The sequence below is a fragment of the Pyxicephalus adspersus genome, chromosome 3 (genome assembly GCF_032062135.1).
Source record: "Pyxicephalus adspersus chromosome 3, UCB_Pads_2.0, whole genome shotgun sequence".
In the NCBI taxonomy this organism is placed as follows: Eukaryota; Metazoa; Chordata; class Amphibia; order Anura; family Pyxicephalidae; genus Pyxicephalus; species Pyxicephalus adspersus.
In genome coordinates, this window is record NC_092860.1 from 106,446,397 (window position 1) to 106,468,376 (window position 21,980).

At 37.7% G+C, this 21,980-nt stretch overlaps 1 protein-coding gene across 1 annotated transcript in view; it reads right to left on the bottom strand.

Annotated features, from left to right (window-relative positions):
• The window catches only part of GATB (glutamyl-tRNA amidotransferase subunit B), a 61,432-nt gene extending 40,109 nt beyond the window's left edge, over nucleotides 1-21,323 (bottom strand). Inside the window, exons 1-4 of the mRNA XM_072406835.1 lie at nucleotides 21,182-21,323; nucleotides 15,833-15,983; nucleotides 12,589-12,702; nucleotides 3,714-3,916 (exon numbers count right to left, since the gene is read on the bottom strand). Coding sequence (XP_072262936.1) covers nucleotides 3,714-3,916; nucleotides 12,589-12,702; nucleotides 15,833-15,983; nucleotides 21,182-21,321 — 608 coding nt within the window. The 5' untranslated portion in view covers nucleotides 21,322-21,323. The remainder of the gene's footprint in view (nucleotides 1-3,713; nucleotides 3,917-12,588; nucleotides 12,703-15,832; nucleotides 15,984-21,181) is intronic.
• Nucleotides 21,324-21,980: the final 657 nt, after the last annotated feature.

Below are 21,980 nucleotides of genomic sequence, written 5' to 3' on the forward strand. Positions count from 1 at the left end.
CCTAATCCACTACAAGTTTGCTTGATCACACAGGTTCTCCTATCAGAATCTATCTTCTCTGGTCTTGGATAGGTTTATTAAATCAATGAATACTATTGCAACCTATAGCCACATATCACTAAGTGCTTAGGAGCGATTGGAAAAAAAGTGAAAGTGGGTACTCTCTTCAAGTGAATTGAGCTTTTAATTGCCAAAATTGTGCTCTACACTTTTATAAGTATGTTTGCCTGGGAACAAAAATTTCCACAAACACACACTGGGCACTGTATTTGGTTGGGAATCAAATGATATTTTAAAAAAATATAAATGTATTAAAAGCATGTATAATCTATTGTCTAATGCAAAATGCACCACCTATATACAATACACAGCTGTCATTACCACAGGATACCACAGATATATGTAAACTAAATACAAATTTAGCAAAAGCAGCAAGAAATTATATGCCCTGCATTTTCTCAAGAAGATGCGCCCCAGGATTTACAACTCTGCTGACACTTCCACTGTCAGTAGAATGGAAGCACATAGAAACTCCTTACCCCTCTCCTTGGGATTAGCTTCAAAGCAACACAAACCTGTCATTTTCCCACAGTACTGTTGTAAAAAGGTGATAGATGGGTAAAGTTTTGCAGTTCACCAAGATGCAGAATTAATAGGAGGCCATGCTACACAGCTTCTTCATACTGCAGTACTTTATATTGATATCATAAAAGCTCAGCAGCGTCATGATCCTCTGAATTGTAATCCTAGAATCTCAGTTTGGATTTAACAAGTCTAGACCTTAGTATATTGAAGATGTCAGTCTTGCTTGGCCTTTCAATTGCATGAAAAGGATAGCAAAATTGTACACAGTGGAAAAAGGAGTTACATTTATTTTTCTTTTAATTAAGTAATTAAGTAAATAAAATACTTCAAAAACGAAATTTTCATTTAATTTCTGGGGAGATATCAACTTTTTCAGTATTCTTTTCAATGCTTTTACTACATCTTAAGGTTGGAACGAGATTTAAGAACAGTTGGTAACTAGGATCTTAAAATTCGAGAAGCCTAGATTGTAATGATATGTTTTGGAGGAACTATATAAATCACACAGTATAAAAGCAAGTATGTAACTGATGTTTCTTGGGCTGTTTGAACCTCTAGGGCCCATTCCATATTTGTCCGTGCACTGTGTTGTAAAAAAAATCAGGGCATTCATGTGCATGTGGTGTGCATTGCATTGCCACATTGACTGCCCAGTGAACAACACTGCACACAAATATAGCACTTTCTACATTTGTAAAGCTTGGCACAGGTGCATTTGTGCTGCTGGTACATTTAGCTTGGGGTATCATTACCAGTGAATAGCAACCCAGCACTTCAACACACATCATGAGATGTCAACAGGCAAACTGCATATTGTTTTTGTTAGAAAAAAGAAAGTGAGGAAAATTTATATTAAAGGGCATCTTTGTTGAGCCATGATGTATGATGGGTACCAGAAGGAGAATGGTTTTGCTGCTCCATGACTACAGTACAGAGGTTACCAAACGGCCTGGCTGGAGGGAGAAGGTAGGCAGAATCATTGCATCAATGCAACAGTGAGTGACATTCTACAGGCATAATGCTTAGCTAGGCTTACCATAAAATTGAACAGCCAATGGCATGGGACCACTTGCATCTGATGTTTTAAATACCCCTTTACCCATCCAAGTTCCATCTGCTCCCTCTCCTTTCTCGCTCTTTCTTTCCCTTTAAATTTATTGGCACTCTATATGTTACTCAGGATAATTGTTTGCAACTAACCTACCTCGTAAAGTGGGAGGGGGGTTAACTCCACTAGAGGACACCCCTTAGGACTATGGCTCTCCCTTTGGACAATACTTGGTCTCAATGGTAATATTATGGACTTGTGACCCGGGGGCTCACAAGCTATCTGCATGGTTGGCCTTCAGCGTCTCATACTTTGAACACCAAGGACATAAGCAGTGGCTGATCATTTATTATTGCCTACATTGTTTGTAGGTTTTTACGCACTGCCTTGTATGTGGTTTAAAATGTTGTAAATTTTTCTTTTGTAAAACTTTAATAAAAACCTATTGAAACCAAAAGATATATGGATAATGTTGTCAGTTGCACTTATTAAGGAACAATACTGTATTTTTACAAACACAACTTGCAAAGTGCATTGTTAGACGCATAATGCGTTATGTTAGGATGTTTTGCAGACTACCCTTTCTCAAGCAGACAAAAAATAACATTACGTCACATGTGCATACAGTCTGAACACTGTTCACTACTGGCACTACTGTGAGCAATATATTCACTACTGTAAAGGTACTTGGGACTGCCTGAGTACCAAGTGTCAGAGTGCACAAGAAGGGGTGCGGGCTCTGTAGCTAACCTTTTTTAATACAAATGAAACCACATTCATGGAATTTGTTGTGTGTACGGCTTGAATTACAGGGACAGAAAGCATCCCTATTATAATGCCGTTTAACAAAATTTCAGAGGTACAAAATAGAGAAGGGGAAAAAATTAAACAGCAAAGTTTCCAATAAGAACCAGGAGGCAGAAGATGATAGGACATGAATAGTAAAAGCTGGAGTTCCGCTTTAGTTTTATTACTAACACTAGAGGGCTGACAAGACCCCTATGTCATATAATGTAATAAAAGATCTTTTTTTTACTGATATCCTCCTGTTTTCCACATTGAATCCCCCTGCAGTAAACTTGGGTTTCTAGATGAGCAAGGCAAGCCAGACATGTACAAGTGGGGCCGTAGAACAGTTTCTGAAGTGTTCTCTCTATGGATTTATTTTGCTAGACAGCATCCAAAATCAGCTGAAAGGAAAGACATAGAGCCCCAGGGAACACAGAAACCTATAACAGTAACTGCCATAGTAGAGCACTGAAGAAGACAATACTTTTTTTATACATTAGTATGCAGCCCTCCGTAACAAAAAAGGTGTATAACAGAAGACCCAGCACTTTCATAAACTGAAGTTATTATTACAGTAAATACCCATTATTATTTCTAACGAAAGAGTCAGTGTTCTAAAGTTTACTTATGTCTGAACTTTTAGTGTGTACCCTGTTGAACAAGGGAATTACACTATTTTCCAAGAGTTAGGCAAACTGATGCAGAATTGAGGAGCACAATCTAAAATAAAGAATACTGTAAGGCATTAGAGCCATTTTTTAAATCATGTTCTATCCTGCCTGTTCAAACATTTTTGTATTTTTCCTTAGCATTCCACTTTTGTATTATGTTATATAACATGCCCCAAGAAGTAGTCAGATATTCTGACAATGAACATGCTGCTAATCCTTCAGTGTCCATCACATTGCCTGGAAGGAGACAAAGCTGTTTTGCTTAACTGCAAAAGACAAAAAGCAGTGTGAATTTCAGGACTGGGTGGACATAAATACAAATAGCTTAGTAAATGAAACCTCTTCCATACATGTAATTTTCAATGTGGATCTAGTTGTTTTCCTATGACTTAGCATTTGCTTTAGGATTGTCAGGCATGTTGGTTACTGGGCTTTTGTAATTTGTCTAGCTACTATATACTTATATACACAATTATATACACAATCAATTTATTTTTTTCATATCCTTTATACTGGATACTTCAGGATTCTGTCTGAAAAAAAACACTGTTCTTATGAACCTAAACAGTGAAATGGAGCTAACTTTTCAAATACTGGTTTAGAGAGAATACTGTAATCACTTACCTGCTCTGTTCAAATCAATGAGTGTCTGTCTCATAAAATCATCATGAAGACTTTTGCCACTATCTTGCTCCAGCTGGATCTGTTTAATTCTCACACACTTGGTGACCATATCACTCCATTTTTTTCCGGTTGGATAGCGGTATGTCAGGAGCCCATTAACTGCGATTGGAAGCCTTTGTTGAGTAATTTGATAACCAGCCTACATAATAACATGACATGTTATTGTGAAAGGCATTTTCTCTTTTTGGCATAATATATCTGGTCATTTGGCATATGACTCGCTGAACTATTTAATCATGACCAATTTGTTGCCATAGGCATCTGCTGTTGTAATTTTATACTGGCATGTCATGCATTCACAATAGAATTATATCAAACTCACATGTAATTGAATTATGTTTAAAGCTAATGCTGGTGATATGAATGATTTCAGGACCAAGAAAAGAAAAACTAAATAATGTTTAAAACAGATAAGACTTAACAGTAAATCAATATGTGGAGTAGGACCGAATGCACATGGCCCAAATTTGGCCCAATCAGTGATCAGATACGGTGTTTACAAGAATCTAAAGTTAATTCCACAACAGACCAATCATTAGAACCTGATTTTTTGGTCCTTGGTCAGACATGAAATGAGCTGACTTTTTGGTAAATAAAGAGATATTAAAAAAATATCAAAAGTAATCAAGTCATTTTTTTGTGTAGGAACCAGAGGCAGTTGCTGTCATTGAAAAGGAATTGTTTCTGTTAAATTTCTGTTGACTCCTTTATATAATTATTTGAAAAAAGTAATGATTAATGGATGGTGCACTTAAAGTAACACAGGTATTGGGTCCTCCCCTAGCTTGTGACTGGACAGTAGGAGGAGGGACACAGTGACAAGATTTCACTCTATTCTCCTCCTCTCCTCTTCTATCAGGATACCACTTGCTACCATATGGGCACAGAAAAACAGCTGACTAGCTAATTCTCCTCACTGTCCCATTCTGATATTTGCTGTAGGTGAAGTTAAAAGACTGAAATAATATCTGGCAACCTAAAATGCCAACTTTTAAAAAAACACAGTGACAAGATTTCACTCTATTCTCCTCCTCTCCTCTTCTATCAGGATACCACTTGCTACCATATGGGCACAGAAAAACAGCTGACTAGCTAATTCTCCTCACTGTCCCATTCTGATATTTGCTGTAGGTGAAGTTAAAAGACTGAAATAATATCTGGCAACCTAAAATGCCAACTTTTAAAAAAACACATTAAGTTCTGTCTTCTGTACATGCCTGGAGTTCCGCTTAATTGCTAAATTGCCTGGAAGACTAATATAACATTTAAGATTAATATTCCCTGTTAAACCCAGAAGTTTTTTAAGCGGGGTGTGAAGAAGTTTTAGGCTGGTGGCAGCCCTTGTATTGTGACCCAAGTCTTCAGTAACCACCCAAATATAGCCAGGTTGTTACTGAAAAGTGCTGGGTGCTGCACCCAGATAAAAGGGGCTGGGGAGAACACTGCATGGGATTTGTTTGCCAGAAACATATCACTATTAACTAAGGGAACATTGCCTATGATATATGTCAATTACATAATAAACATTGTAATACATTGTCAAAATATCTTTTATGTTATAAGTTACACGCAGTAACTATAGATCAGTGTTTCTCAACCAGGGTTCCATGGAGCCCTAGGGATGTTCTGGAGCAGAGGTCCCCAACCCCCGGTCCAAGGCCCAGACCAGCGGTGGTCCTCAGCTCTGGCCGGTGCACCCCCCAGCTCAGCAGAGTCAAGAGAAGGACCCCGGCTTGAGGAGGGAGTATTGGCCAGGACCGCGGACCATGTCCCCTGTATGGATCGTAGGCTAAGGGCAGGTTGTGTCTCTGGACAGGTTCTGGGATTATGACGTCACTCAGGGTGAGGTTTCCGGCCCTTTGAGTGACACAGGACTCCGAAGATTCAGTGGTCCACAAGCTGAAAAAGGTTGGGGACCACTGCTCTAGTTGCCCTGAGCAATCTGTGCCTCTAAGGTCAGTTTAGCCCGCTGAGCAGTAATCCTGAGTGCGGCCCGGGGTAAAAAAAAAACCTGCTGAAAGTGGTAACCCGAAGCCACACTCGGCGTAGCTAAAAAAGGGCGTCCTGCCCATCGGATTCCAATTTTTGGGCCACATCCTCTTCTGTTATATTACAGGTTTTAGTATTTTTATGCACCCTTGTTTGAACATTTTTTTTTTTTTATTATTTAAAGTGTATTAATAAATTTAATACATATTGGACATATTTCGGTGAGTTATGCCTAAGAATTATAGGCCTACAATGTAAAATACATTTCTATGCAAAACAATTTACCGCTATTGGCATAAAAATACTGACATAGTCCGCCAAGGAGGTTAGGTGACACCAATGAACTTTTTGTCTATCTGTAAGTGTAGCATTTTTACCACTGACCATCACACTAATATACTGTGAGTTGTGGATACATTAATTAAAGAAGGGGTTCCCAGAAGACCTGAGAGTTATTTTGAGGGTTCCCTCATATTAAAAAGGTTGAGAATGGCTGCTGTAACCCAATCATTTACAATTTTTGGCAACATATTTATTCATATTTGAATATCTTTGTAGAGTAAGTAGTATTCAACTTGTTTCACACTTGCTTTGCTTTACTCAATGTAGCATGTAGCAACTCACCAAGCCACTTTCAGGAGGTGTGCTGCCATAGATGGACTAATTCTGTATTACATAATTTGAAAGCGAGTCAGCACAATAACCAATTAGGCACGAAAATACAAACTGTGCAGTAGGTATCTAATCATATGATAATTCTTGTGCTGCTACCTTGATTTTACAGCACAAAGCAAACAAATCCATTAAGCCTAATTTGCTTGTTACAACAGTGTATGTACACAGTACAGTGCAGTGAAATCATTACAACCACATGATAGCCTTCAGTACTTCTTATGAAATGTGGACAATTTATCAACTTCTAATTTCAGTAACATTCATTTAGCATTGTCCTCAGCTAAACCTTGGAAACTTTCCTTTTTTCTACCCTTGTATGCAAAACCGCTACTGGACAGAAGACACATCAGAATTTCAATGCAGCTTTTAAAATGCTGCATATCACTGCATGATTAAATGCTCAGAAATAGTAGACACAGTACATTAAGTTAATTCATCACAAGAGGAGCGTTGAGAGTGTTTATACACATGTACAATGCAGATTGATGGATTTCCACTCTATATCACTCTGTGCAGGAGCGGACAAGGTCACCAAAACACTGATGCATGAGCACATTCATTCTCATTAAGCTGCTCAAAAAGTATATATCAGGCTTCCTGAAAATTAAACTATAATAATTAGCGTCTGGCCATCTGGAGATCTCCTTAACAATTAAAAGACCTCTAAAGGCATCCTGGCTTAATACTAGACCACATATCTTACATATGATCAATGAAATTTGAATAGCTTAATTAAATCAACTACCAATAGATTCTTTGACTGACAGGTGAAAACAAAGAGAGTCTACAACACCCACACTTCAATGTAAAATATTATTTTTGTCTTTTACTTTTGTGAACCCTTTAAAAAATTAAATTAATCGTTTGTTCATTAATGTGTGAACGGATAAAGCAAAAGAAAATCATGCAAGCCAGTTGTGCAGTGCCACTCCTCTAATCCAATTAGGGATAAACTACAAAGAAGTTATGCATTTAAGGTGGCTCTATCATCAACATTTTTACTTTATATAAAGGGTATATAGCCCTTTTATATAAAGTAAAAATTTGCTCTATTTCTCCTAAGTACATTTTTTTTTAAAAAGGGGAAAGCCCCTGCACTTCTGAGCCTCCTAGGATACTTATGTCACAGTATATCATTATACTGTACATTTGGTGACAGTCGGCAAGTTTTTAACTTTTTGTTCTCAAGCAATGATATTATAGAGTGTAGAAGGCTTTACAACGGGAGTCCAAAAGCTAAAATACACCTAATTTCCTTTATAACAAGCAAATGCTATTGAAAATAATAAACGAAAGAAAAATTGAAAATTTCCTGTAGTTACCTATAGACATCTCCTCCATGGGTAAATAAGTCATAATATGGTACAGCAAACTAATTACGAGACAACAACGGAGTGCTGTTTGCTCGGCCACCTGCTCCCCTCTCTATAGTGCAGAATAGGCACTGTGTGTACAGCAGTCGTTCATTCAAATATTACTGGAAATTATCATAAGGGATCATTTACAGTGACAATCCTCTTATGTCCATACAATGCTTTAGATTGTAAGCTCCTTTGGGCAGGGTTCCCTCCTCCTACTTTGTCAATGTTTGTATCTCTTTTTTTCAAACTCTGTTTAAGCACAGCATGTGAAGCACTGGAACTATGGTATGTCGCCTGGGAATTTCTCTAGTACACACTCTGTGATACCTGATGGTTTCATTTTAAATGAAGCTTAAAGTAGACCTGTGACCATTGTGACATTGTGACAGATGCAGGTTGTTAACCTGTTTCTGGCTTCCCTGCATATCTGTCAAAGCTAAACCATATAAAATACAGTCAAATAAAATAATAAGAAATAATACCCTCTTTAAATTCTAAAGTTTTACATATCAGAACCTGAAAAAAAAGCATCGGGTCATTACCAGACTCTAAAATTATCAGATTTTACTGTGCCATTATTTATTTGAAGTGGAGCTAAACCCCACGTTTCTCATACCTGTCCCCTTTCCCACACAAAGGGCTACCATCTTCTTCTTACTTTGCTTGCTCTTTGAAAACTTCGGCTATCTTGATTGGGTGGGCCAGGATGACGTAACTCCTGTGCAGGCCTGCGGGATTTCATGCAACCAAAGCGGATACTACGCATGGGCATCTCAGCTTTATCGCCAGAAACCTAAAGCAATCAGGCAGGTAAGAGAAATTATTCCAGAAGGGACACCACCTGTCCCTTTCTGCAATAATGACCCGCCTGAAGATGTATTCTGAAAAATGGAACTTTAGTTCAGCTTGAACAAAAGTAAAGCTAAAGTAGAGATATCATGTGTGAAAAACCATGATTCAACAGCTTGCAGTGCCCACCTTTAGCAGCAGTAACTTCAAATATTTGTGTTGTGTATGACTTGATCAGTCTCTCACAGCGTTGTGGAAAACTTTTGGCACACTTTCCTTTACAACATTGCTCCAGTTCATAGAGGTTTGCAGAAATTTGTTTAAGCACATCTCTCTTGAGGTCTTGCCACAACATTTTGATTGTGTTAAGGTCTGGACTTTCACTGGGCCATTGTAACACTTTGATGCTTTTTCAGCCATTCTGTTGTAGATTTCTTGGTTGTAAATTTAGCTGTTGCAGGGATTCCCTCATATTTGACTCTAGAATATTTTATCATTAAGTCCTTCACCACTGTGCTTGACAGGCGGTATGAGGTGTTTGTGCCGATATGCTTTGTTTGGTTTTCCCCAAAGTGGTACTGTGTAATATTGGCCAAACATCTCCATATTGCTCTCATCTGTCAAAAGGACATTGTTCTGGAAGGTTGTAGTTTGTTCTGATGCAACTTTGCAAACCTAAGCCATGCTGCCAAGTTATTTTTAAAGAGAAGCTTTCTCCTGGCAATCCTTCCAAACAAGCCATTTTCCTTCAGTCTTTTTCTAATTGTATTGTCATAAACTTAACAATTTAAAATGCTCCCTGAGTTTTTTTGCTAAAAATCTAAGCTTCACACTGTATAACATTGGAATGAATTTGCTGGGACGTTCATTCCTGGGAATATTGTTAATGGTCTTGCAGGTTTTCCACTTGTGAATAATCTTTTTCACTGTAGAGTAATGCACTTAAAATTGTTTGAAAATGGTCTAATAACCCTTCACAGATTGATGATAAATGAATTTTCACACACTGCTTCTGCATTTGTCTTTGTGAAACAAATAATGACACAGTTTATTAAGTCATATGTGTTGATCTTCATCTAAAGTTGCATTTACCTAAATTTAAAACCTGCTAAGGACCAGATGTTTTTTTTTTTTTTTTAATTATGCCTTTATACATAAAACCTTAAAAAATGAAAGTGGGCGTGCTTCCTTTTTTACATGACTGTGAGTGTTAGGATCCATTGCTGCTTATTTATCAAAGTAAGTGACTATGATCAGAACAACACCTTCAGAATAAGGTTCCCTATGTTTTACTCTCAGTTTGTTTTTTGACAACTAATGAAAGCTCAGTTACTTTTAAAAATTTACCCATGATTGGCAGCAACATTTTATTGTGAATGTTTTTACTTATACAAAGTGAAACAGCAGGTTTACATTCCTTTAGCTTCTGACTAGCTCAACACAGTTATTACAGATATAGCCAGAACTGTTAGGAAAAAACAGACCTTAATAAGGTCAGATTATATTTCCAGTTTTACAACTCAACAATGTAGAATTAACAAACATTTCAATTTCTCACATACAGACAGAGCAGTGGGAGAGCAAAATGGTTACAAACTTGTATCCCTAAAAGTAAAAAAAATAAAGTGTCAACAAATAATTAAAATTATTTTCAAAGTTAAATAGACAGTGCATCAGGGAACTGTGCATAGAACCAGGTAGGAGGATCTACACATGCACAAAAATTTTAACAGACCGCTGGGGTTATCTGAATGCATTTATTAGGAGTTGTATTTCAGTTGATTGCATAGAAGACTGCCAAATGATGGGCAATGCTCCTTTGTATGCACTTGCAAGCCTATACCAGTATATTATACCAAAGGATGGAGTCTGTCCTCAAAATCTCATATTAAAATATGCCACCAAAAGCAGCAGAAGATAATGCTCATTCTGGGCAGCTTTGCAGAATTACACTTGCAAATGCTTCCAAATACAAATTACTATCTCTCCTTCTCTCTGGAGGATCTATGAGCAGAGAGAGAAACAATTAACCTGAGACAGAGCAGTTAAGTAACCGTGCTGTCTATTAAACACATGATCAGCCTCTTCTAAGTCATAACAAATTATCTATTTGACTTTGACTGGACACTGTTAGTTTCTTGCTGGGACACTGTGAGGTATGTGTTATGAATATGGATTAAAACTGCAATGTATAATTTAAACTTCAGAATATGTTTAAATCCAGATCAAAGTCATTATGAAAAGGCTACATTATTAAATTTCCAGAAAAAAGACACTAATCAGATACATATTTTATGTTGTACATAGGTACTATGTATATTTAGAGGGTACTGTATTCAATAGCATAATAATGTTTTAGAAGGAAAGGTCAGTTTTTTAAGGAAAGCAAATTTAATACTAAAACTACAATACAGACTAAAAGCTATAGTTGAAGATTAAGCCATAATTACAGAATATATAAATACCTTTTAAAAAAATGTTATGGTAAAATTTTAGATATGGGAGTTTGACTCTTGGTCTTCCCAGATTTACATTTCCCATAAGCATGCTCCCATCCCCCTGTATGGTTTTCTCCCCCTCTACATTCACTACTCACTCTTCCCTCCAAGCGTTTTTTTTAGTAGGGCACATCCTGATCCCTGAACATATCCTTTTTTACAACCCTAATGACTCATGCTTTAACACCCTTCTAATTTGTGAATACCCCCAATCATTATTTTATATTCTAATACTGCAATTTCGTCCAGTATATCTGCATTCCACTTTATTATCAGACTCTGACCCAACCTTTCTCAAACATTTCAACATAAGGGGACCCCTGAAATAAATTTAAGGTCATGGGGAACTCCTGCTATAATTACCATATCCACAGCTTACAGTTTATTATTAATATTATTATTGCTAGCCAGTGGGAAGAATGCCACCCTTACAGATAGCCAAAGAGATCATTGGTATCACTTGAACTGACCTGAGAGGCACAAATTGCTCATTGCTTAACCTCCCTAGCAGTTTATTTCTTTCCGGTTTTATATGTCTAAAAGCGGTACATTGTTTTTCATGAAAAATTTATTTTACAGTATAATAAATTAGTATAAGTATAAAAAAGTTTGAAGCACAAAATAATTTAAAAACAATAAATTGAATAAATTAAAAAATCTATTTATATTTAAAAAAAATACACATTACACTCATACTATTATATATGCTGTTAAATAAATGTTCTTGAAAACAATGTACTGCTTTTACACATAAAAATCCAATGTATTGCATTCAATACAGTTATTTTGTATTGAATGCAATACAAATGGATTTTGAATTTCCCGCCCCGCCTGGCCGGGATGTACACATGCACCGATGTCACCGGGAACTCCCCCGGTGACTCATCCGATGCAGAAGAAGAAAGAAGACAGAGATCGCGGCGCTGGACAGCGCGGGACCCTGGCGGATCAGGTAAGCGCTGTATTTACTAACCTTCCATAGGTGTTCCAACCCCGAGTGTGACTCGGGGTTACCACTTTTAGCAACTTTTTTCCACCCCGAGTCACACTCGGGGTTACCGCTAGGGAGGTTAAGGAACCCCTAACAACCCCTGGAGACACCCTGGTTAAGAAACACTGTTTTAACCTCACTGGAGTACAAAGAATTTAGAGCTTCTCTTCATTTTTGAAGAGGGCTGAGATTTCCTTTGAGGAGCTGGTTGAAATGGGCATTTCCAGTAATAATAGTAACACAGGAATTGGTTTCAATTATCGCAATATTAACTCCCCTTTACATTTAGGACTGCCAAAAACATTATAAGGACAGACAGAAACCCCCATAGTCAGGGCCGATAAAAAATTACAGTCAAGGCACACTTACATTCATACAGTAAAGGGTAGACCATATAGACAGAGTTACACATACAGCCCAAAGAAAAAAAAAATATTGTGTCAGTATGCCAGCAAATTATATTCATCTGAGCAATGTACTTTTACTGAGGATACTAACAAATACTTACTGGCAGGTCAGCATAAAAGTAATGTTTTCGATCAAATAGGGATTTCTTGTTTATGGCGCAATTCAATGCTAGGCCAGTCATCACTGCTGCTTCAATGCATCTTTTGTTGAGTGTCTAAAAAAAAACAGAAACATTATCAATGAAACAAGTGCTTCTGAACTGTGTTGCTTTAACTAAAATCAAGAGTGGAGCAAATTTTGCAGTAATGCTGTGCTTGATGCAAGAGTCACGTCCTGCAGAAAGATATCGAGAATTCCTTTAGGGAGCATAAAGCCAGACAGACAACAGATCACAACGCTACTCTTATAATCAATAGGACAGTCACCGAGACAAACTAGTGAAAATACACAGAGCATCTGGGGAGAAATGATTAATTGCTACTGTTTTTTTACAAATCCACTTACTAAAGTGTGATTTATTTACCACTGGTATTTGGGTGATTTATACAGAATGCTTATTCCTCATTTAATGAAAAAGGAAATAAACAACTTGGTTCCAATTGCAATAACAAATGTAAGGAATCCTTAAAATCTGTAAGCAATGACTAATTAATTAATCACAAACTTGATCTGCTCAGTATATTAGAAAATGTATATTAGCTTAAGCAAAACAAGTAAACAGACTGAGGACTTTGGACTTTATTTCCAACTTTCTCAATGTAAATGATTGTTTCTATAAGTAATAACATTAAAAGTTCAGCAATTACTTCTTCCTTGTTTTCCTCAGGAACAATTTACCTTTAGGACCTCACATTTATGAGTGCACATAGCAGACCATGCAATAACACACATGCATGTGTCCGTTTAAAGGAAAATGTGAGGGCTCATTCAAACTAAACCTGAGTGCATAGAGGTTATTCATACAAATGGGCAAGAGAAAACGGATTAAAAGGCTTTTAAGGTTACTTTCTACAGTGTGCAACCTACTAATGAGAATTCCCTTTGCTTCCAATCCTAACATCACAACTGAAAAAGAAAAGGAGAACTGTCACTGAATAAAGTAAGGATATTTATTGTCCAACAAAAATAAATGAAGACAGAGGAGTATACAGTATCCTTGAGTGCAGAACCAGGAAATAAACGAGCCAATAACATGCCAATGCCATGGCTCCACATTGTAAAAGAGATGTGTAAATCAAAAGATTTGCTGTACAGAATTATCAATACAATAACAAGAAAAAAGTAACCATGCATGCAGTTAAACTGCACTTATACAGAATTTGTCTCATTATCACCAGCCTCATTTGTTGATTAATACTACCCTAGTAAAATAAATATTGCCATGCACCTCAAATGTGCATTAAGAAGATTTGTTTTCAGGCTAAAATCAATTTTCAATATTAAGAAATGTAAAGGTTCTCACTGAAAAAGGTGTTGAGTCAATATCACTGTTATCTGTTCTTTACTGTCAAAAGGTGACAGCAAAGAAAATGATTGTGAATATGAAACCAAGGCTTTTTATGCTTAAAAGAAAATTGGCCTTAGATTCATTTTACTCTGCAAGAGAAATGTATTAAATTGTAGAACAAGAAAATGCCTGTGGTTATCTTTTTTTTCTGGCAACAGTTTGGACAATGATTCCAGGCCAGGTAGTTAAAAATTTGAAAAGGGAAAAAAAAGTCCTGTTAAAAATGATAACATACAATAAAGTATCCAGTTTTACATTAAAATATGCTAATATTTAAAACAAAAAAGGGAAAATGCAGCTGGGAAAATCAACTCAAAAGAACTGGTATCTAAAAACATAAAACTGAAAATAACTAATTGACTTAAAAACTCATTAACATAGCCCCCCCCACTGCATTATGTTAGGGTATACAGTTGGGTGCATAAATATTTGGACAGACACAACTTTTTTCTAATTTTGGTTCTGTACATTACCACAACTAAATTTAAATGAAACAACTCAGATGCAGTTGAACTGCAGACTTTCAGCTTTAATTCAGTGGGTTGAACAAAAAGATTGCATAAAAATGTGAGGAACTAAAGCCTTTTTTACACAATCACTTCATTTCAGAGGCTCAAAAGTATTTGGACAATTGACTCAAAGGCTATTTCATGGGCTGGTGTGGGCAATTCCTTCGTTATGTCATTATCAATTAAGTAGATAAAAGACCTGGAGTTGTTTTGGGGGGGGGGGGTGCTTGTATGTGGAAGATTTGCTTTGACAACAACGGTCAAAGGAGCTCTCCATGCAGGTGAAACAAGCCATCCTTAAGCTGCAAAAACAAAAACAAAACAGGCAGCCTTCCTCTCGCAACACCACAGACATCTAGCACAGTTCCAGGGAGCAGGCAGCAGGGACGTCGTCTCAGGGTGTATTTAGTTTAGCAAGCAGGACCTAACAGCTGTTTCTGCAGAACAGCGCCAAAATATTAGTGGCCAAACAGTGTACTGCAGTCCCTGTATTGAAAATGCGATCTGAAATTCATGCTGGGAAACTGAAGGATCTGGATTATTGATGGCCGAATTTTCGATTGTCAACCTGTGTTAGTTAATAATAATAAAAACATTAAACAGGAACACACATATATATATATATATATTTAGCCCTAAATAAAGTTAAAACCTTAGAACTGGTTTCCACAATTCCTTCAGATATCCTAACACCTAACTACCTAATGTGCACTGATTGGATTGTTTAGATGGGCCCTTGAACTTATTAGTCAATAACACAGTTATGAATAAATTCAATCAAGGTTGCATATATTGTACTGTCAGATTGCAATTTGTGTGGCCAGCTTAAAGGCCAATAGAACTTTTAGTTTAAATCAAATACATTCTAGGTGCATTAAAACAAAAGGTGTTCAAAGTCAGTCCTTTCTTTATAAAAATCAGGTCCCAACCTACATATAAAAGCCTTTTCACTGCCAGAATTCTGTAAAAGGACCCCTGTTCACTTGGTGGAAGCAATAATCTCTCTGCAGAGGTCTCAAACACCCCTGCTGAGTCGGAGCTTCAAGTCTCCAATCAAAAAAGCTTTAGGTCTAACTTCTAAGGGTGTGTGTTGAACTTTAGCAGAGAGATCAGTGCTTCTACACAGAGAGTGAGGGTCACCATTTTTATCATACTGGTAGGGGACAAGCTTTTTCATTCAAGCTGTGGCTACATTCTTAGGAAAATAAACTGTAAGGGAAGTCCCAGGACTGCTTTGTATGCAATGCTATAAAAAGATAGACTTTATTTTTATTACATATAGCATAGTAATTAATAATGTACAGCAATGTACAAAATGTGATACTTACAGGTAGTGTTCCTGGCAGAGAAGCATCAAAAAATGACACCGTGGAGTTTGGCGGAGCAGCAAATTTAACTTGTGAACTTGAAAAAAGTTTGGAAGCGGAATTAATTTGTGCATGGACTTCTAGACCAACGACTCCTTCCCAGGGCAAAGATCTGCAAGAAGAACCATACAGTGCATGATTTGGCTTAAGTTTTGCTAGGGATTTTACCTGGCAGCTCCCAGTTATGACTTGTTTAGCAGGTCTTAATTTTTATCCTTGCTTGATGCTAATTAGGAAGTGAAGTAAAGATAAGGACAACAGCCCAGGAACATTTACCCTGAATACCAAGTCAGTGGTAAATGCTCCCACTGTCTATCATGGCATCGTTTACTGGATGTACTTCAGTTCCTAACTTGGCCTTACCAATAAATATCAGTGTTCACCCCAGCCCCTTTTAGCGGGGTGCACCACCCGGCACTTTTCAGTAACCACCCGGCTGTTTTTATGTGGGTACTGAAGAGATGAGTCACAATACAGGGGATGCCACCTGCCTACAATTTCTTCCCACCCGGCTCAAAAAAATTCCCGGGTTGAACACTGTATATATTTCTGTTGGTGGCCAATAATGCATGCTTTAATACACACTGACATGTTTTCAATGGGTTTGTCTGCATTTTATTAGCTATGTTTATATGGGTAAAAGACAAAGCCAACCTCTCTGTAGTTTCAGAAAACAGGAAAGCCCTGAGTATTTGTATACATGGGTTGTTTGCTTTCATTTAAGCAGGAACGTTTTAGTATGTGAGCACATTAGAAGACTTGCTGTATATTATTTATTTGACATTTCCCTAACGATCTCCCCTGTACTCCAATCATCTGAGTAGGACACAGGAGAGGCATGCTAGTATACCCAACTACTAATAAATGAATGGACACCATCCCAAAATAGAGCTCTCCTGCCATATTACAGAGGGACTCATAAGGCCAGACTGCTCTTATAGTTTGACTTTCTCAGACCCTGCATGTTTACTGAAATTACAATTATTCTTTGATTAGTGTTTTTCCTATTGAAAAGACTGAGAATTAACAAAATGTCAGTCTTTTAAAAGTATATGGGAACTTAGAGACTGGGTGCAAATATAAACAACATTTGTAAATGATAAAGCACTGTGAAATTTTCTATGGTCAGGAAACATCTGAAAAATTCAGATGCTTGAAAGGAAATTGAATTACATTTTTTTCAAAGATCCAGTTAAAGTATCATCACCAATTTAGGAAACAATCACCTCTCTGAAATAAGATAAGCGACACAAGCCTGGACGAGCTAATCGGCAGTTTATCTGTAAGGATTTCAGTCAGAACACATAGCACAACTTGTGCTTCTATTCAGTAAACTCTCTCAGGAGTCTCTTAAGATCTGACAGTATTCCAACTGCACTATTGTTTATTGATCTTTTAGTCATAAAGAACTTCAACTGACAGCAGATAAGCATCCAGAGAACATTCCTATGTCCTAAACGCCCTTATTTACTAGAACATCATATTTCACACTTCATACTCATTCCTATCTAGCTACCCCGCACTAATCCCAGTCTATTCTAAATGATTTTATCACATTAAGCCAGTGACACTCAGTGGAATTGGATCAGGGATAGAAAAACAAAATGATTGCTATTTTCTTTATACTTAAACTGACTTATCGAATTAGTCCACCTTCCAACTACCCATCCCCACAAGGAGAGATAACATACATGAAAAAACAGTACATTAAATTAAATGTATGCTGCTTTAAAGTTTAAAACTAAATATGAATATGATTAAAAACCCGGACAAATGTATATCTGGACAGTTATAAAAAATGTTTGTAAAGAGCTTCAAACTCCTAAAGAGAAAACAATGGTTGCTGGTGCTGACCTCCTTGTGAAGATGCTAGTTGTCTGGCTGATCAAATGGCTTCAGAAGTTTTAGAATTACTGACTCAGGACAATCAAGTAAATTAGAAAGTAATTTCTAATGTGTATACTTGCTGTAGGTAAAGCAGTATTCTATTAAATTTCTTTTTAAATGAGAAGTAAAAGTGGGTCAGGATACACTCACATGACTTTGCTGGCAGGTGAATATATGCCTATTCACTGTATCACCATTTCCAAAAATCACCACTGGCACTCCAAATTTTGGCATGCTCTAGAATGTAAAATTCAACCAGGTTTCCTCTTTTAGAGCCTAAGCTGTCTTTTCACAATAGAAATGCATAATAAGTTCAACTTTTTCATACAAATAATATATAAATCAAAGGTACGGAGTTTAATTGGCTCAATTCAAAATTAGTGCTGTTTGCATGCAAGTCAATCGACCCAATGGTCAACACTGTGGTTTAGAAGGCAAAAGAGGTCAAATTTTTCAACTTCAGGTTCACTTTAATACATTATATAACCAAGTGGTCGCCAACCATTTTCGGACCATGGATCACTTCCCCCATAGTGATGTCATCATGCCAGAACCCGCCCACTCCCCCATTGCAGGTCTAAACCTGCGATGGGAGAGTGGGTGGCTTGTGTCCAAAGAGCCTGCGATCCGTACGATGGACATGGTCCGCGGCTCAGCCGGTGTGCCCTCCCAGTGGGGATCTTCTCCTGACCCGGCAGGGAACCAAAATGACTTTTATTTCATGTCGCCAAAAAAAAAAACTGTTTTTGATCAAAACGTCTCCATACTTTTTACATCAATTACTTTGACTGTTTAAATTGTGTACACAATAAACATATAGAAAAGATGTGTTCACTGTAGACTATTGGTGCACTTAGCTAGTTAAATGCTTGTGCCAGGTCAGTAATCTAAGGTCTGCTTTCCCAAAAAAGTTATCTTTGAAGTCTGTATATCTTTCTTTGCTGGTCACTGGTGACTCTACTATATTGTGGTACTTTGATGAACAACACTATTGGTGGTGCTCTAGGGTTTCATTCATGTTATCCCATTGCACCTTGCCATCACAGTACAACACAAAGCTTTAGAATACCCCAATGTTCATGTAAACCAACTGGTAAATATGGTGAACCGTGTTGAAATAATATTTTGTAGATCCAAATGACATGAAAACATGAACATATCACCAGGCCTCATGGTGGGGGTACAAGCCCACTCTTTTATACAGAGGTAAGTAGTACTGTAGAGGTGGGATGGGCACTTTATAGTGCTGTGTGTGTGTCTATATATAAATAGATATACATAGGCAGCATGGTGGCTCAGAGGTTAGAACTCTGGCCTTTGTAGCACAGGGTCCAATGTTTGCGTGGGTTTTTCTGCAGTTTCTGCCCACATTGCAAAAACATGTAGTTAGTTTAATTGGCTACCCCCCAAAGTTGACCTTGGACTGTATTAAACATATATGGTAGGGACATTAGATGTGAGCTCCTTTGAGGGACAGCTAGTGACATGACAATGGACTTTGTACTGTGTAATAATATAATAATATATATATATCCATGCCAAAGCAAGCTCACCCATGGCCTAATAATTAAAATACCTAAACTTTTAGAAGTTGTTAAACTAGATTTTTTTTAATATTCAAGAGATTTTTTCAAAAAATAATAAGTATTAGTTTGTATGAATGGAAGAGGCCACTACCATGTAAATTATCAGAATCTTCCTAATATCAATACTTTACACAAATTACCACTGCCCTACACCAAACAGGAATACCTGACAATTTATTTTTTCTTTAAACAACCACCAGCCAATTTGAGGGCTCCCCGCTGTATACTATGGCAGAGCCGAGTTACTAGGTGGACAGGAGTGTACCCACTTGCTGGTGATTGATAGTGAGAACTCCTCTATGAATTTATACAGCACTGGAGTTGGGGAGCATGGTGGAGAGCAATCACTTGTTTAGCAAAAGAACAGACCTTCCCAATCTATGTCAAGTTTAATATGTTGATCAGATATCAGAAAGGAATATTTTTAAGATTTAACATAGATTCAAAGTTTTTTTTTTAATTCAATGTGTTATCTAATAAAAGATGTTAACTAGTGTATGGCAACCTAAAGCGTTCAGCTAAAGTTTATATGTCAAATGTATTGTAGATTGATGTTAAAGCAAGTCTCTGGGGAAGTCACTTTCTGGCTTCAATACATTTGAATCAGACACAAAACTTATACACTGTAAATACTTGTCATAGAAGTGTCACAGCTCTTTATCTCTGTACAAAGCTGCCCCTTGGGGGTCATGGTCAGAGACAGCCTACTGGCATGGTGCTGTGACAAAGCTACAGTCAGCTGGATAACAGGAACCTTAGGACTGCCCGGTTTAATAAGGGAAGAATCCGAACTATCCAAAAGTGTCAGAAACTTCTTACTTTTACAGTACAAAAGTGAAATCACTGCCTATACAGCAAATCAGGAACTAAAAGTCTAGATGTATTATTTTAATGTTAACAATGACACTAGTGACAGAGACTCTTTAATGTAGTCACAAAGTCATTGGGCCTGATTTATTAAAGTTCTCCAAGGCTGGAGAGGATACACTTTCATGAGTGAAGCTGGGTGATCCAGCAAACCAGGAATGGATCTGGTCCAGGATTCAAAACATTTGCAAGCAAATGACTTTGAAGAAATCCATTCCAGGTTTGCTGGATTACCCAGCTTCACTGATTTATGTGTTTTCTCTCCAGCCATGGAAAGCATTAATGAATCAGGCCAAATGTGTGTCTGCCTGGGGTCTGAGCATCTCTAGGTGTCACACAGAGGTTGCTAAGAGATCCTTGGGCAGTGACTGACTTCTCCTCTCTGACTTCGCCTCTCTTCCGGTATGCCCCGAATTTTTCTGGGCCCATGGCATATAGCTGCACAAGTGACATGATAACAATGATCCTTTAAGTGAATTCTGAGCCCCCCCCCAACATTATCACGACCTTCAATAAATTGCTATTAGCAGGGAGCCCCCAAACTGTGGAAGCTATACCAAAAATTAAAAAATAATTCTATAGAGAATGAAAGCTGCTCTGCAAACTTCTGGTCTGACACTGTCACACCCACCTAACATACTCTGAAAATTATTAGGATTATTAAACAGGATTAATATAGCGCCAACATATTACATAGCACTGTACAGTAAATGACAGATGAACACAGTGACACAGGAGTAGACCCTGGCCAGAAGAGCTTACAATCTAAGAGAATAATAACACTGGGCTTTAGATGCACTTTAATTGAAGAATACACTACAAACATGCCAATCCGCACTGGCTGCTATTTCATACAGTTCTAGATTACCCTCATTAATAGAGGTCACCTGTAAACTCTTCTGTCACATAATGAATGAAGAGTCCTGCACTCCCCAACATATAACCCCATGTACAGTGAGATATAATGTACCCCGTGTCCCGGGCATGTTTACAGGCGGTGCTGGCCGTCCTCCATCCTCTTCCCACATAGCACAGCTGACTGGAGCGCACACTGGGCCCTAAAAGCAGAGCACAGCCGCCACAGCTAACCTGCAGCATGGTCGCCGCCATGTCTAAACAATGACACGGCCGCGCACAGGTTTGTGGGAAGAGAAGTCTATCGCAATCGCCTGTATTAGCCGTCATGGCAGAACACCGAATAGGAGACTTCACTTCCCAGAATGCATTGCGCCTGGAAGATCTGAAGACCACAATACGCACGGCGTCTGTAGGGTCACGTGCTCATTGTTCCTGTCATGTTGCTTGGTAGTTAGACCAGGTGACATGTTCTAAAGTTTGATCTTTCTTGTTGTTGTAACCTAAAATCATGCACACTGCAAGACCAAGGGAGATATCTGTCATTGGCACAGTTATTTTCTCATTGGTATATTACTGAAAGTTTAATAAAGATAAACTAGTAGAAGTATGAACAATTATTGTACAGTGGAAACATCACAGGGAGAAAACACACATTGTAGGTTCTTTTCCCTGACCTTTATGTCACTACAAGACACAAGAGCAATGAAATGGCAGTAAAACTAACCAAGGTCGGGGTTATCGGTTGGGTGGTTAAAACATACCTAAACTCAGAAATTTCACTTTACATAAAAGGGTTCTCTACCCTTTTTGTTTGTTTAGGTTTTTTAAATACAACACCCTTTTAAAAAAAAAAAAAAAAAGGGTGCAGCACCGCCCTCTAATTTCGAGAATGAATGGGAGCGCAAAGCCCC